This window comes from Opisthorchis viverrini (assembly GCF_000715545.1).
Source record: "Opisthorchis viverrini unplaced genomic scaffold opera_v5_378, whole genome shotgun sequence".
NCBI classification, from domain to species: domain Eukaryota; kingdom Metazoa; phylum Platyhelminthes; class Trematoda; order Opisthorchiida; family Opisthorchiidae; genus Opisthorchis; species Opisthorchis viverrini.
The window spans coordinates 347,765-366,211 of NW_008752038.1; the positions used below are offsets into that span (position 1 = coordinate 347,765).

Sequence of the window (18,447 nt, forward strand, 5' to 3'; positions counted from 1 at the left end):
GCCACGACGATTGCTTTTCGGGCCGACAATCTGGTTGTGAGTTCAGATAGATGTAAGGTAGAACTACTCATTTGGTTGCTTGTTCTCGTTGTTGCTATTGCTGAGATGTTTTCTTCTTCAAGCTTATCTTGATAGAATTCCTTGGATATCCATTGTTCTGGAACACAGTATTCGCGGTAGTGAAATGAGGTTGTGCAAAATATTATACAGTCTGACAGGGACATATGATGAAACGTATAGGAAAGACGAAACAAGCATTGGAATGGCATCTCTTCTGTCTAATTTCCAGTTTTAAGTTGCCAGTAGGTAAAGTCACTGACCAAATTAAACAAACTGTTAAGGAAACCCAGAGTAGATGTATACTGTGTACTTGAATGTAAAGTAGCCATTAGGAATTCAGTTTATCCGTGTTCATGATGTCAGGATCCTCAGAAGATATAAAAGCGGACACTCACAGATTGTGGGAAATGGTGTACTCATAAGGCTGCTTAAAACTCTTCGAAAGCATTCGTCCGGTTTTGCCCTTTTGAGACTCATCAGGTGGGCGCAGTTTCAGAGTTCTACTTGAACCCAAATTGTAAGATACAGTCAGTTTTAAACTAGTTTGCCTTTAGACAGAGATTCAACTGAATTTCAGCTGAATCTTCGGTTTGAGATACTCTTCAAGTGAATGTGCCTTAGAAGGGCAGCCTCATATCCAATCGGTTCGATATTCTTGGTATGGCAGCACATTTTCTTTAATTGAACTACTCCTATTCATATCGGTGGGCAAACGAATGAAGTACAGTTTGGGCACACTTTAAGGCATGATGAAAATATCACGAACGTATTTGTTTGTCTACAGTGTGGTGTGTTTCACCCATCATCTTTCCAGAGGCAGCGGTATCCGAATGATTTTCCTCCTGATATGAACAATGCGGATAATGGACTTTGGCCTTACAAGCAAAGCTTGCAATCAGGACCCGGTTCCATGGGGCAAATGGGCCCAAACTCTCAGGATCCCTATTCCAACTTCGGAAACATGACAGGACGAACACCCGGCGGTCGACCTATTGCACGAGCTGCAACAACTGGAGTTACAGGGATCGGTTATTCTTCCGCAGAACAGCGACAAATGGTACAACATATGGCCCAACACCCGCATTCTCCGTATTTGATGTCGTCGGTCAGTCAGCAACTTGATGAACTTACAGATGCCCAGACTGCGTACAATTACAACACAATGCCACCTGGTAAACCTCAGCCACGGATAGGCGCAAACACACAAGATGGCGCTACATTTGGTGGGCCGCAGCGAGAAAGAACAGCCATCGCAAATGCACAGCTTTCTGTTGCTCAGGAGCACAAAGCAAAGGAGATTCACATGGCAGAAGCTCAGCTTGTACAACCAAGTGAGGTACACTGCGCATCGGTTGGTGTTGTTGAACTTAACCAATATGCAAAAACTACTGACTCACAAAGTGGTGATAGGTCCGAGAATGCAGAAAGTGGCGAACACTCTTCCCGTGTTTCTGAGGTCATGGAGATTCCATTCATCCAACCCATTGAGCCTGTTCCACACGTACGGCGCCGAACGCTCCCGTCAATCATGACCGAGCCTCCAGTACATCCAGAGAAATCTGGTCGAAACAAGTGGCCCAAGAAGCCAGCCGCTCCAGTGAATAAAATCACAGATAACCGATGCAGAACGCCCGCAAGCAGGTTTGGCGAAGACGCGGTGCACAGTGCTGAAAATCTACCGGCCCATGCTGCAGACACTTATATTATAGAGAATGGCATACGCAAGCGAGTTCAAGCTGTGACACAACAAAACCCCCGCGTACCTCTTGCACACAGACTACCAGAAGACGAGGAAAGGGAGGGCAGGAGACCAGAATGGACGATGTGAGTTTGTATGCAGTTGTATTAATGGCGTGAGAGTACTAGGGATCCTCACGGATGTCAATTTATTGTTCAAAAGCCGATTGTACAGTTGCTTAAGGTGATAAAGCTCACCGGTCACTGTGAGAAGCTCTACAGGGAAACAACAGATTTCTCGCCGTAGAGCAACATTTCATGCTTTTATGCGTATACACTACCAGCAGAGGATATGGAGTTGGGCGTGATAAAAAACACAAGCCTACTGGAGCTGGTCAGCTAAGGGATCGTGTCACTTGGAACGACTATCAGCAAACCACATGTCTTTCTGGGAAAATCAACTTAATTCGAAATAATCTTTTGTATACACAGGTTTCTGATTGGCAGTACACCGAATACGTACCATCTGGGAGATTAGCTTATAGCTTATTAGTTTGGGTTTTTCTTCGTGGCTTTGGACACGTTTTTAGTCCAAGTCCAACACCTGAAAAACTAAGTTATTTCATCTGCTGGTGACCTTGCACTCCGCCTAATCAGGAATTCATTTTTCAGGATTAGAATTGCTGAAAACAAACACCCCAGAGAAGACTAGTGCAGGGTACGATTGTCTTCAGAATGATGTTAGCATTTGTCACATAAGACGGATCGTCTGTGTGACCCACTATAAGTAGCCCCTGCTGCAAACAAATTCATCACTTTTGAGGTCCGACTTGTTTTTCAAGAAACGAGAAAATTGTCGTGCATAGTCGATTCCAGAAGTGTTGGATGATTATCAGTACTTTCAGATGTGGTCCGGAAATGTCCGAATCGGGATCATGTATGGTTTCATTGTGATAAAAGTCAGTGAGGGAATGTGAAAAGCAGAACAACGTGTTTCTAGGAAGCCTTTTGAATCTCACTGTTCCATTTATATGAAATAAAGTATGCAGCATGGTGGTCAATTTTCTACGCGAAAAAGTATTGCTTGAATTCTATTTCTGCAATATGGTAGTCGGTGGGTTAGCTGGAAATCCTTCTAAGTCGTGCTAATTTCGGGATCGCTGATAGTCTTTTGTCGGTCCGTATTTTCAATAACTTCACAAAACAAGCTCGTCCGGGCCATTAGTTATTGAATGTTACTGGTGGTAAACCAGGATCGATATAGATTTTCAAGTTTCCACTGTTAAACTCAAGATTGAATGCTTTCACCTCTGTTGATTGAGGAACTGGATCCGACTGATCAAAACTATTTTTCACGTCCACATCGAACTTTAACTCTGATCCCTACGATTTATTGGGCAGCTGGTGTTTTCGAAACGGTGAACTGCCTTTCATCCCGCTTGGTGAAATTTCGTTGTCACAATATGGAGTAAAACTCTGGACATGATTTATATGATGCCGCTTTTTCTATTTGGCCGCAAGTCGTAGCTAATGCCAGGAGGCAGGTAACCAATCGTGGTGTTATTTTCAGCGATGGCATTCGCTTGAGAATAGCCTGGATTAAAATGTTGCGAAAGCCTCTTCTAGCAAGCACAGTTCTTTTTTGGATTTATCTGATTAAAGTTAACTCTTGTGGTAAGCGATGAAATTTGTCAACTCGGACAACTAGCGGTTTACTCCTAAATAGTGGCCCTGGGGAAGAGTGAACTCTCCAGGTCAAACGGCGGCCTATCTGTATTTTTAATAATATAGTAGGCATGTACTCAAAGGTATTTATTCAAATGTTCCGGTGGATTCGGGAGGGGTGAGATGGAACAAGTGGTTAGAGAGCGAATTTACTGACCGGAAAATCCGTGGTTCAAACCCGACCTCTTCCAATCGACTTCCCCTGTCTAGGCTTGGGCAACCTAGCAGTATCCAAGCCCTCGTGCCTCCTTCGTATGGTATGGCAGCTAGGCACCCAAAGGGTGCTACAGCTGGACGATTTATTATTATTTATTTATGGATTTGGAAGTGAATCACCTTCCCGTTCGAAGTAACAGCACATTATAGCATATAATTTTGTTTAAATATATCAACTGTGTTTCTGATGATCTTTTGTCGTAAAATACAGTTTAGAAAAGATTATCATTTATCATTTATCAAGAGAAGGTTTAGGAAAGTGAAATGCGATCAAAATCGAATGTCTGTGCACTTTGTACTTGTCAGTGATATCAGCTCAACTGTCGCTGCCGCTAAACACAACTTATTTATGAAAAAAAACCGTGTTACTGTGGGATTAATTTGAATGGAGTCACGAGTAGCAAGATATGGAATATTGGCGCCTTTGCCGACAGCCACGCGGTCCTTATCACGTGGAAAAGTTTCGCTCTCTGCCGTTGAGTTAGTCCAGTCGGTAAAAAATATCGTTACGACATTTTGTGAAGACACAGCAAAACAACGCAAAGCAAACGAATGGATCAACAATTTAAATAGCAAGATAAGTATGTAAATATTTTGCCTTGTGTCTTTTCGCCCGTTTTTACTCAGTCAGTAGGTTCAACACAAAGAAGTATGCTAACAACAACAAAACATATTGCAAGATTCTATCTGCGAAGAGCAATTAAATGAGTTTCTGGAACAAATGGATGCAAAGCTATCAAATCACGCCATGTGAAATCGACCATAACAGACTTATTGAGGATGTAGTGAATTCCCATAATTTTGATGTTTGTTGCGAAATTCACATAACGTTTTTTGAGGTGACAAATAGCATACTGGGAAGCATAAATTTTCCACAAGCATCAAGATTGTTGTCATCGTGGGAAATAAGATAGATGGTTCCGGGTCCTCAAGTCGGTCTTATGGTGAGTTTTAATTTTCCGAAGCACGGGGGTGAGTATCATTCCCCATACAGGTTTGTGTTTGGTCGTATAATGTCATGCGCTATTAAAGTTGGATTAATAGAAGTAAGTAGTTACTCATGCTGAGAGCTCACTGGACTTGGAAATGACAACGGCGGTCTAGTGCAGGGTCTACCGGATTATCCTTACAGAAGAGAACTACTAAGAAGAAGGCTTCCAGGCAAATTTGGTTCAGAATATAAAGCGCAGAAAATTTACGCGCCACCAATATTTCAGCACCTATGAACTGCTTATGGTATGCGGAGATTCGAAAGTTTGTTTATTAGAGATTTTTTCTGTAAATGAAGTCAGTCTATGCCGGAGTTCTGAGAAATACTGAGAAACTGGGAACCACAGTACAGCTCACTGGAAATCAACAGCATGGTGCATCTCACGAAACTCTGAGTAGTGTCTAAAGATTACACTTTTGGGCTGCGAGTGACTAATAACAATCAGACAGGATATACAGGATATACTACTACATCAATTGGTCACGTGAGCTTTGGTTCCTCGAGTGGCAACTCCACAGAGTGAGGGTTCTCACGCCTCGCTCTAGTTACGGCTATTTGATATTAAAGAGTAAAATGGAAATTTTGACCAATATCTCATCCTGTCATTGCGAGATAGAAGTAGAAGTTTTATTTGCGTTGCTAGTATGTCACGACTAATATGGTTGCTGTAGGCACATTGGTGAAAACGATGTGGTATCCGTGCCTGCACTCAACTGAGCGGCGACTCTGTACGTTAGAGTATATTCCTTGAGTACTCAACTCCCTGTGCTAACCCTCGGCCTGTAGCAGAAGAATCGATTTTAAAAATCATTTGATTGAAGGACAATTGGCATAGCATCATTTCTGAATGCGAGTTAATCACGCAGCTGAGCAATTCCCTATACCCGATCTGTTTAAGCCTTAACTACTTTTCTGGAGGTTCTGAATTGCAAATTTCCCCGGGGATTTGTGGCATGTACACTACTGATGATATGAAAAACGAACATTAACCGATTCGTGAACGATGTGATGGCTTGAACTCCAGATTAGTCTCTTTGTTTTGCTACGAGCAAGATCCGTGAAATTTCAGGTCTGAAACTTATCTTGTCTATCTTATCCGTAAGAGTTGAATCATACTAGGTCCGATTCCGCGGCGATGGCTTGCAAGAACATGGACGGACTTTCATAAACAAGGGAGTAACGTAAACTGTACTACGCTTTCGGTGATTCTTTATTTGGGAAGAATCAAGTGTATTCATCTCGTAATCACCGATTTTGCGGAAGCGACACCATGGGGGATGTCAGTTTGAAGTATTTTAACTAGGTATTCCGTTCCACAAAAAATGAGATTTAGGTGTCCCTGCCTGTAACTCTGATTACATGCCAAAAAACTTTGAAAGCCGAAAACAGTGGATAAAACCCATTTGCCTGATTGATCAAACGCTTAGTTTAGGCATAGCTTTCAACCGTGCATTTTGGTTAGCCGGCAACAGAACAACACATCCCCTTTTGTTTCCGCTTCTAAGGAAATATTCTTTTCACAAGTTGTGTTACTCTTCGGAAAAGTGGCGTCTTGCGCACCACCGCCAAAAATGAAGAGACCTTGTAGGAAATGTGTGCATCGAGTGAATCCAGTTCGGAAAGGAACGGACTTTCGAGCTTTTACGTTAATAAACCCGTGGGTCATCTCACTGTTATTCACCTGTTATTGAGGCACTTAAGGCAAACTAATTTACAACCAGCTTGAGGACTGGCGGCAAAAACGTGTTGATCAGTTTAAAATGTAACCGAGTGTCAGGAAAACAAATCTTCCTAGAATGGATTCCAGTGCGCTTCAACACTCGACATCGGGCTACACCGAAAAAAATAAAGATCTGATGAGCCTGTTGAGTTGGATATCAATGTGTTGTTGAAGTTAGGCATTCAGTAGCTTTGTCGGAAAAATATTCGCTTACAAATTTTTACGTCTGGCATGTCAGCCTGTACTAGAACCATTCATTCAGTTCGTACAATTTTGGCGTATCACGGAGGGGGGACCAGTTATCTGGAAACACAGCGACCTACGCAGGAGTTGAATGCAAATATACAGGGTGAAAATGGCTTTGAGGATCGAACCTTCGTTGAATAATCCTGTGACACGTGTCATCGCTCCGTCGCTAGACAAAAAAGGTGGTTGACCTACCTAAAAGCCTGCTAACAAATGAGTTCCTGAACCATCCAGCACAAGCCTGGGCTGCATACTACTCAAAAGGCTATATGAACAAAAAGCATTCAAACTCAGCTATGTGCAGAAGTTAGCTTTATTAATATGGACGATAATTTCACGCGAATATTGCATAGAAAATCTCAGTGGGTGTAGAAAAAATGCAGTCTAAAATCGATATGTACTCCCCAAAAGCCCAAAACGAGTTTTTTTTACGAAGAAATCAGACTATTGCTGGGTGTGCTTCAAGGTTATGCGCCATTCTAGCACCAGAAGGAATTTTACCAGCATTAGTCCTTTCCCATGCTGTTGTGGAATTTGAGGTCCAGGCATTTGTCTTGTAAGTTACGTGAAAATGAACAAGCTGTGTTGTTTTCCCTTACCTCCTTTCAGAAGTGTGGCTGTTCCTCCTTTTCTGTCAAATATAAACCAACATCGGTGCTCAGATAAACCAATCCCACGAAATGTAGGTATGATTGTACTAGGTGCCAGTGTCAGTGTTCCGCGGCACACTAATATAAGAGTGCAGATTGCTCACATAGCCAGCCAAAAGACTAACCCACATTGAATCGACATAAGTTATAGCACTGATCAGCATTTCGTCTTTAGACCGATGTGACATTACAGGCTTGCCCTACACCGTTTGATCGGACTTTTAAGTTCAAACAGTGTAAGGTTTAGATTGCAACCGGTGTATCACCCATCGAAGTACTGTGCTCACCAGTGTGAGGATTCAAATCTGCCGGATACATCCATTTGTACGTTAAAGACCCACGAAATATGTTACCAAAGCTGGAAGGTTTTAGAAATATCGCTGTTCACATGCAGATACGAATGCCTCAGCGATGATGTTTATGCAAAGTGGATTGTGTCGGTGAAGCTAAAGCAAACCAAAGAGTAAAATGTGAAATTAACAGGAATTTCCGGTCAGCACCCGAGCTGTGTCACATGTGACTGTGGTTAGCACGCAGCAGTTTGCATCCACTGGGATATTTACACGGTCACCGATCACGGTGAGTAAAGTTCCAGAATTACTTTCTGGGAAACCTATCACCATCAAGTCCTTTCGATCGTGGTTAGTTGGGAAACCACTGTTTTCCATCCATTTCATCAATGGTCCACAGTAGGCTTAAGTAGCCAGTTCGTGTCAGCACAAAGTGGATCCATTCTTCAGCCAAGGCCACCCATATTTTGTTGCGTACTGATTACGTTTGCGTTCTTCTCCAAGACAAGCCTACCCCCTTGTTGTGGTAGTGGTCCAAAATTTTGTAGGATATTCTGAGTCGTCTGTCGGTAGCTGAGAGAGTTCTGGATTTCGGCCCTTCCATTTAGGAAGGGCTCATGGGCGCTGTCTTAGAGATACAGTTGACAAGTTTTATCTAATATACCGGTCAGTAGGTTGGTCCCTTTAAATAAATTTGTGGCGATTCCCAGTAGCGTTTCTAGAATGAAGTTCGTAGCAGACATCTTTACTGTTGAACCTAAGACTCTGTTTCAGTACAGATTAATGATACATCCTAATGTATTTTAGTAAATTGGATACACTTTTTATTGACACAGAGCTTACGACCCGTACCGACCGGCGATGGAGAGCACAGTGGTTGTCTCACATCTAGGACCTCCTCCGCAGTACTCAGAGCAAAATAGTGGTTCTGTGGAACCGCCACTGCTTCCAAGAACCTACAGGATTGAGTCCGAGATAAGTCTTCTTGGAGCGACCAAGGAGGCCAGCATGCCGGATCTTCCATCAGCCTGTCATTCTGCAGTTTCCGGACACGGACGAGGAAACACTCGACAGGTCGGTCTAACTCGAGAAGAGTTGAATAGACTCACACACGCAAGAAGGCTGGAGTTGATGGAGGAGATGGAGCGGAGGAAACGGGGAGAGATAGTCATTCGGCTAGCTGATATAAAGGTGAGAAAGAACTGTCATTCCAATAGATTTTTTGTTTGTTGTCATGCAGCATGTGGTGCGTCAATAGGTATAGGTGTAAAGGCGTTCTGGGTTTAAGACCATTCAGAGAGCTTCCACAATGTTGGATTCTTTTCAATATTAACGTGATAAATAAATATGACATCATATATTCACCTAAAAATATCGCCATACTCTGGCGCTATATAGCCTGTCCTACCTGCAACAAAATCTCTCTTATGCCAGTCTGGTGGTTGACGTTCCTTGTTGCTTAAAAAATATATGGAAAACCAAAATCCACTGAAACGGTTAGGCCTTAAACGAGTTCGCTTTCACCAACCCTGCATACATTTTTTTCTTTTCCCTACAGGATTGGATTCGATCAAATTTCGTCATAGTTTTCGTCCTACTTATCAATGCTAGCCTGGCTTTCCTATTTTTCAATCTGTTGACCGGCTCAACAGACACACGTTCAGTTCCGTCAGCTGCCCAGAATCGACTGACCCGGGCTCAGTCATCCCCACCGACCCCAAACACTGCTGGTACAGTTCAGCTAGCTAAGAAAGTCATCAGCAATGCAATCAAAAAAGCCAAGTTGAATGGGAACCGAGACGAACCCAGTGGCTCTGGTTAGCCGGCTCAGAACAACTGCACTCAGAATGACTTGTCACTTCCGAGAAATTGATGGCCACTATTTTTGACCGTCAATCACTTATGTGCTCTGTGTTTCCTCATGGACACGCTGTAAAATTAGTTCTTGAATCTGCTGACTTTCATGTAAATTTGCAGATACACAGCAAGAACGTTTTTCGTCACAGCGGACACAAAGATACGCGCACTCACACGTACGCACGCAAAAAACACACGTAAAGGAAAACAAACCGCGTAAGAAAATGCAACCATAAACAACCTTTGGAATGTAGGATAANCGCAACACGGTCCATACCACACTCTTTCTGTTAAACACAGTAGAATTACCAAAATATGGAGAATTTCCTCGCTCGTTCGCGCTCGAGCACTTTGATCTCCCTTTCACCCATCCGCGCAAGAGCTACACCTTGTCTGGTCTACGGCTTTTCCTTTTTGAGTTTCCCATCCTCTTCACTACGCTAAGAAGGTTGGGAGCAACCTTCTATCGTACTTCCACCATACACACGCGTGGTGGTCAACTAATTCCGATTCCTTACTTCCTGTTGCTCAAAGGAGACCCAACCAGATGGTCTATTATGCATTATGCCTATTAGCGTTCCTCCATCACTTTCCAACGGCTGTGGATTTGTTTTCGCCTGTCATTTGCACTCTTGTCACCTTTGCCCCTTCCTCACAGTCGGAAGGAAGACCTATTAAACTGAACCACTGTGCTATACAGATCTGTTCGGTGGTCGAGTTTTGTCTGCACCGACTCCCCTACAGGCACTTACTTCGTCCAATTTGGGTGACAATGTAACCCATGCACTATTGTTGAATCACTGCGGCAACTTAGGGATCAGGCCATTTTTTGCTCTCTTCAGAAATTTTGCAAGCAATTCCGGACCAGGACACGTCTGCTTCGAAGAAACTACATGTGGGCAAACGATATTTCCCGGGTCTGCCTGGTAGAGTATCCGGAACGGTCGCTCTTGTCTTCCCTTCTCTGGCAGTGATGGGTTGATATTCTTTTGTTAGTTATGCTTGCTGTGCATCTATCCCCTAGCCCCGACCAGGAAACTGTAAGTAAAGACTACCGTGCTTTTTTGAGGAGTTCAGATTTTTCATTCGCCACACTAAACGAGCTGAGGTCAGGTCAAATGCGTTTAATCCGGTCCACATCGGTTGATTTTATGTACAAATGTACTTACAACTATGCTGTTCATGCTCTACACAGTGTTCGCAGATAGCAAATACTCAGGCTCCAAGGGATAGTATTGTAGTCAATAAATGAGCTACACATAACCCTACACACTCATCTGCATACCATTTAGGTTTTGACGGGATGCTCAGCTGGAACCAAGTTAGATCTAAATGACAACTGTCCAACGCAAACGGAGAGTGTCCTTTTAGGACCACAAAACTCACGCAACGGAGTGAACAATCAAAATAAGTCATATATTCAAGCACAATAGGCACGATCGAGCGGGACATTTAGGCAAACAGTAGGTGACAGCAGAAAGAATTCATCAACGCATCTGATAACCCTTTTCTTCCTCTTCTGCTAAACCTAACGTTGCCATAAGCCAGAAGTTATTGTGTAACCCCTGTGGAGATGTAACCGTTATTTCGTGACTTCGGTTACTGAGTTAATTATGTCGTGATCAGGGATACAATATGAAATCCGTTTGCGAAAGAACGTAGGCGACGAATATCGAAGCAACCTTTATGACCTGGGTAGTATGTAACACGGTCTACGGACTCACAAATAATGTGGTTGTGTGAAGAGATCTGTCAACACAAGCTGCCCTATGATACGTAAGGAACAAACTGAAATGAAGTATCACCTAGACAACTTAAAGAAAGTGTGGATAACAGATAACCATTGAAAAGTTTTTTATCCACACTAAGATGATTATTCGGTGAAGTTAGATTAAAATACGTTTCTCATTACCAAGGCCTCTGAAATCTGGGTAGAATGTACTAGTTGAATTGCTACTCTGAAATGACGCAACTTGAAACAGGTTGGAAATTTCATACAGACTGAATCAGGTTACGTAGCCTTGGGAATTAGATGCTAAACTCTGTTAGAACATTCCACAGTGAATGAATTCGCTAATTAGCTATCGTCTTTGGTTGAGGTTAGAAGGCTGCGAGCTTATGTTGGCTGTTAATCAGGTGGCTGTTTTGTGACTCACCAACCCAAATTGGCTCTGATGATGACATCTCTTATGGCGACGAAACACCCTCAACTAAGTTGCCAAGCGCGGTAAACGGATCAACAGCGACCAGATCAGCAAGCAAAAAAACCACCCGAGCTACCAATAAGAGTAAGAACAATTTCGCTGCAGGGTTGTCCAATGGAAAACAACACAAACTGAACAGTTACAGACTGCTGGACAGGAAAGCAAAACTCTAATGTGCATCTTGTTTATAAAAATCATGTACCCGTATTCTTCTCGAAAGCGTCTTCCTGAACTTTCCGGGATATTCATTGACTGTCACTCAAACGTAAAGCGAATGATACAAAGCGAATCCACAAATCTTGTGATAAATATCACTTTTCGACAGACGCAAAGCAGTTACTAGAAAACCACATGCTACTCTCACACTTCATCAGTAGTATCCGCCGTTCTGCCAATATTTCGACACGACAGGAGGATTTCGCAGAATTTTGATTGGATCTTTGCTGTGATAGTATTCAAATGGAGGAAAACGGGGAATCCAATAATACATGCGCATCTGCATCAGCTGAAATAGCACTCACCGGAAGTGTAGTAGATGAGAACAGCCATTTTTTGAGGCGTTGACGTCGTTTGGTGTTGCTGTGGCACCAAGTGACTTTGGCGGATAAGCCTTTCACTAGAGTAGCTGATGCACAACACACACGGACAGGAGCTGTGATGATTTGGTTGCTACACATTTTGAGGTACCTTTTCGTGATGTAGCACTTAACGCGGTTGATCGAAAAGATCATGTTGCAAGACGTCTGTGGCGTTTGTTTGTGTGACATTCAGAACCATTTCACCAAAATTCTAAGGAATTTCGGATGACTAGTGAACACTTTGCGAAAACAAATGGTTAACTTAGATTCAGATTTATTCCCATTGGTGCTTTGTTGGCCAGAGTGCTATGAAACTTGATCCAAGGGGATTATTTATGGCCCTTGACAACTTTGAACGCTTGAAAGTATCATGAGCGAAAGTGACCAGAACTGCGTATAGTCTTAATTTACTCTTTGGCATTTCAGTCAAATGCTTTCTGGTTTCGATTACACAGTTGGGTTAGCTTGTTGTTCTAAGAAAACCTCACACTCAACACGTGGTTTGCACACTTTTTTGGAATCCAAGAGGTTGTAAACGATGCCGGTAATCCACAAGGGCTGAAACGATTGCGTCAGAGTAACATGTGGTCGCAGCCTTCATTGTGTGAATCACTGAGATCCTGAATTAATCATGGCCCAGTGATGCTCTACATAGGTAATTCAACCCTGGAAGCAGATAGCTTAGGTAACAAAAAACTTAGCAGTATGATATATCTCGAAGATTCTTCGTTGAATATATGCCTTTGTCCTTTATGTGCATTCAATTATCAAACCTGATACAGCCTATCCACCACACTTATATGGCTTGTGAACGAATTTTAGCGGTAGGCTCAGAATCTCCACAAAGAATATTAAAATACGACTCTCCTGATAACATAAGTGATCTCAGTTGGTTTCACATGGAATTCGTGTGACCTTTAAAATTGTGTTACCACTACAAGCAAGACGGAAATTTGCATAGCCCAGATCATTTGAAACAATCTAACATCCAAAGTAACGAACCTGAAGTTATATTCTTCACGGCTTGTATTATTTAATCGTCAGCTAACTGACTTAATGAGATTACAGAAAGCCCAAAAAGATTAATCAAGACCATTAAAGTAGGAGACAAGGTGAGACATTATGATGAATGAGACCACTTAGGGATTCTAAAATGATAAATTGGCCGTTTTCATGGGTACTCTAAATATACGGCCCAACAGTAATCAAGGCTTCAATCCCGAGTAACCACGCTATGATAAGACTTAAGTGTGAACTTCGCTTTTGATGACTTTTGAACGGCAAGTTTCCAAGGTAGCTTATTTTGACATGTTGTTTAGTTTACGGTCTGCCATTAAAAAATCCGTTAGCTATGATAAGCAACGAACGAGCGATTTTTAAAAACGCCGCTATAGAACTCAGCAAACGAGTTGCAAGAGCTCTTTTTAGCGTCACCAGATAGCAATTTACTTACATATAGCCACTGACCACAGCTTCTGTAACTGGAGCCCAGTTTTAGGAACCTGTCACAGATACATGTGAATTCGGTATGTCTCAGGATTTTGGGAAGATGACCTCCCATCAATTTTAATTTATTGATGTAATTTCATTGCCTAAATAGAATATAGTTTGAATAACTGTAGTTGTGATTTAGAATAGTAAAGTACTTACGATCAAGCTGAATATTTGGATTTGTAACCTCAACAAAACACTTCGGAATGGACAAGATCGCACTTCAGAAGCGTGAAAATAAGTATGTTTCGTAAATAAACGTCTTACATTGGCATGGAGAACAAATAATATTTTGATTCTAAGAGAAATATGGCACATCGTTTTGGGCTACTGCCACGAACGTCAGTAGTAAGTTTGATACCAATCGGTCGCTGAGACGTGCAGTTGAAAATTAAAGCCCTGGCCGAAACGTGTTTTATAAAACCTGCCAGAACGAAATGACCACATGTACAGATGCACTTTCAACATACTGTTGGCCCTACGACTTTCTGACAATTTAAAAAAGGAATACGTATTTTTCGTTGTGATTTGAACAGCAGGTTTAAACAAAGCTGTGTGCTGATAACGCACATGCTACTCAGTCAACCCCGATAGTTTTCAACAGTGAGTTACACCTTCATGTCAGGATGCTCCTGGAACGCTAGGGCCTGAGCACAATCACACTTTGAACGTTTGTCTGAAAGAATCTTAAAAAAAACTGAATAGAATCGACTGTCCCAATGTTACAGTCGCATGCAGCCCTTAGAATATGTATCCAAGCCTAAAAAGCTGATACACCAGAAATACTTGTCCACACTGCGGATTAGCAACACCTCTGGGACAGACCAACAGGTGAGTCAACAAGTAGATGCTATTATCCACGATAACGCTACACAGGAATTCGTAGAATTTGCTACCAATTTCGCGAAGCGTCGTTACAAACACAATGCTAGCCAAACAGGCCATGTTACGGCCAAATCATCTTCATAGTAAAATAAATTATTGAGCTGCACAGAAGACAACCACCAGACCGAAATGCAAAGGCCGACCACATTTGTTCAGATGGTAGGGCAACCTAAATAAAAACTCACTAAATTAAAGATTATGTAAACAATCTTCGACGCGGCTACGAAAGCACTTTGTGCCATTTTCAGAGAAACATCGACGGGATAATCTTATTTATCGATCGCTTCCTCAGAATTTTAGCCCATAGCCTATATTCTTATCCATATCATTAATCAAGTCGGTCGTTAAATGAATAGTCATCAGGTTCGAGGATATACGATAAATGGATGGTTTTGGAGGAGTAGGATTGATAGAAAAACCCCAATATATTGACCTCCCGACGACAACGAGTTCATCTGTACACTTCTTAGCTCTGTTCCTTATTTATATGATCCTGAAGTTTCAGATGGGGTCATTTTGTAGGCGAGCTGAGCTGCCTCCTCGTGCGGCCCACTGAGTATTCTGGATATCAGTCTAGGTGGGCTGATTTCAGCAACTCCAGACAGAGCCACTCACCCCGTTTATTTTTAATGTGATGGTTAATTTCGACAATGTACTCTACGAATCATCATGGCGCTTCCGTACCGGTTCCAACCAGTATTCAAGAGAGTCTTTTGGATCTCACGTTTGCGGAATGTAGCAATTGTTTCAAATCTAAAGCTGCCTTGGTAGCTCTCATCGCGTTCACGACAGAGTGTTGGTACAAACGTGGTTGCCCAAGTGGTCTGCGCTGATTGTTTCCGCTTTTTCTGACGAAAATTGACCTGAATCAACACCGTCGGAACGTATATACCAGTCAGCATAACGCTAATAAGCTCGTTCGAGTGGAGTACTCTGGTGCCTGCTGGTCCCAACAAGGGTCACAATCGCTCTTGCGCCTGGCTAACAATTTATATCCGTCTTGTGACACGTGAACCACTCTGTTCACGAGGTTGGAGCAGTATTTTCCTGGTCGATCGTCTATCAGCATCGAAACGAGGTTACGGGTGCTTAAATGGCAAGCACAACAGGACGAATCAGCATCTGGTGAACCTGACCAAACTATCGGTAAAATGGCGGTCCAATCGTCAGAAGCCTCCAAAAGGCCCAGTATAATTTATTCTTCTGTTGCGGTTGTCGCGTCCAAATTAGATGGCTCGCATGTTTGGCGTCCTCTCATTGACACGGATGACGTCCCAAAACCATATTTTAATTCTTGCTTTAATTTCTGAGTGTGAAACGAGCGACTGTAGCATTGAGGCAGTTCATATGATAATAGTATGTGACCGTGGTATGAATCGCTTCCTGTCATCGCGTGAAAAGTTTCGTGTCGTCACATCGCGGTTCCCACAGTTATCTGGGTTATCACTAGAATTCACAAAACAAAAACCAAGACCATCATTGTTGCCACGGTTACTGCAGTCGGTGTATTTAGAGAGGGCATCTTTTATGAGCATGGAATCCCAAGTCTCCATGAGCTGAAAAATAACAATTCTTAAAAGGTTAAGGTTTCATTTTATGGAGTCTTCCAAATGTGGGTAAAATAGGGAAGTACAATATGATGAGTATAGTTACTGGTATCTTGTGGAGATTTAAATTTCTCTGATAACACGAGTTACTGAACAAGTTGCTGCAGCTGTGCACGCTTAAGGAATTAACAGCGAAAGTCGGTAAACCCACGCAAGTTTCATTTCTTGCTCATGATATCCATCAATTAAACCAAACCTCGTTTAAGTTAGAACGGTATTCAGAATATTGTAGCGTGTTTTCATGAATATTCATGGGGTTAACAAAAGCCCTTCGATAGACCACGACCGGTTTCACTATTCCTGCAGCTCCAGGTAGACACCATCTTCGGGTTTCCGTTAACGCTATGTTTCAATTGAATCCATATTGTATACAGTTTGAAAATGCACTCATCTGCAGACTACTTGGGTTGTAACGGAAGATTCAATGGAATCTCTTGTTTTTAATATTCCTGAAGTGAATTTCCTTCAAGGTCACCGCCAACTCGGTGTGATAATTGATATATCGCAGTACATCCTTCTGGAAGAATACACTTCTCACGGGGTTATTTTTGCGACTCAGTCCGTCACATGTTGTAAAACAGAGAAATCGTTTGTTTCGAACATCAAGGTGTTTACTGGCTTGTGGATAGTTTGGGACTGTTGTCGAAACTGTGAGCCGTCAACGAACCAATGGGTGGTCTGAAAACGGTCGGTTTGCAGTGCTTTCTGTGCAGATAATGGAGTAATGCACGGGAAGGAGAGACGACACATCCGACCGATTCCGCTGGTGGCGAATCTCACCTGTCTCAAAGGCGAATGTGGCCCGGAAACACTGGTAAGTCTACTACGTGTTTTAAGACCACTGGCTTCCGTTAACAAGATTTTTCGCTTTGTGCGCAGGTGTGTATATACAGTATTCTTTCCCGCTTTGAAACGTCACAAAATAAGGCTGGTCGTTTCTCTGGTTAGTGACTGACTACTCTGATAATCATATTAGAGAGAAACATTGCTATAAACCGAATTACATAGAATCCAAAGGCGTTTAAATTTGCGCTAAACCACGCGGAGCAAGTATACACGGACGCGCTTTTCCCAGAATGCAACCCTTCTAATAAGCAACATCAGTTTCATTGTTTTTGTGGGTTGATGTATGAAAAGTATCCTTATCTGTTGGGACACTTTTTCCCAACGTAGAATGCACGTCGTTTATTGATCCTCCAGCAGGAAGGACGAACCCGTGTCTGTTTTGTAGGCATTCTGTAAAATAGGACCAGCAGCATAATTTTTGTATCGTAACCCGGGTAGATTGTCAACCAATGAAAAATGATAGAATCATTCCATACATGCCCTTGAACCAAGTGAAAATAGATCGTTGCACTCTAAACCTGCTTTGACATCAGAATACTAATGGAGATAATTTGGTTGGTGTGACATCGCATGCTTTTGTAAAATTAGCCCGCTGTTATTTTGGGCACTTGGCAGGATTAACAATTTAAAGTTCCTCGTCTGCTTCGCAACAAGAACGATTTCAGTGCGCACTCGCACTTTGCATAGTTAGTACCAAAGCACTGGCACAGAAGTAGCATTTGAGTGCCAGTTTTAAGCCCGCGTGTTGGAAGATAAATTCTGGATTTTGGTAGGAACCAGTCCGAACGTGCGTTCGGCACCGAAATTGGATAAATTGTTTAGTTGAACACCTTCAATTTCTGAAACCGATATGTTTGATACCATTTTGAACAGCTTTGAATATAAAATTGATGACATTATGGGTAAGCGGACATTATACGTGCCTTTGTGAAAACTAGTGGAGGGTTGCGGTGACAAGCAAGGTGGCCAATAATAGTAGGCTGAGGACATATAGGAGTCGTTATAGGAATGTGCATTCCGTTCTATCGGCGAAGGTCATCTATGCTTAAAGCCGAGAACAACAGTGGTGTAGCATGAATCATTATGGACGAAAATGTCGGTCGCTCAGGTAGTGTAGATGGTGGCCGTTGGCTTGTTCGCTGATCCGGGCAATTTGCTTGCAAACGTTTCATCACCAATCGAGGTGAGATCATCAGTGCGTAGTTGTGCGTAGCGGTGAGTTAGTGGTTGTGCGTTCAGTAGTGTTACGTGTGTGTTGATATACGTGCTGGTGGCCGGTGATGACCTTTGACTGCGATTAGTTATTCGGTCGGGCGATTCCATTGGTTGTTCTTTTACGTGTCCTCATTCGCCGATGCCCACGTGACCTTTGAACTTGGCATCCCTCGCCGTCGTAGTCTGGTC

The 18,447-nt window shown here is 42.6% G+C and overlaps 1 protein-coding gene across 1 annotated transcript in view; it reads left to right on the forward strand.

Moving 5' to 3' along the window:
- Window positions 1-10,578, forward strand: part of T265_10547 (hypothetical protein) — a gene marked incomplete at both ends in the record, with an annotated part of 57,585 nt that extends 47,007 nt beyond the window's left edge. Inside the window, 3 exons of the mRNA XM_009176949.1 lie at window positions 875-1,884; window positions 8,412-8,766; window positions 9,134-10,578. Coding sequence (XP_009175213.1) covers window positions 875-1,884; window positions 8,412-8,766; window positions 9,134-9,397 — 1,629 coding nt within the window. The remainder of the gene's footprint in view (window positions 1-874; window positions 1,885-8,411; window positions 8,767-9,133) is intronic.
- Window positions 10,579-18,447: the final 7,869 nt, after the last annotated feature.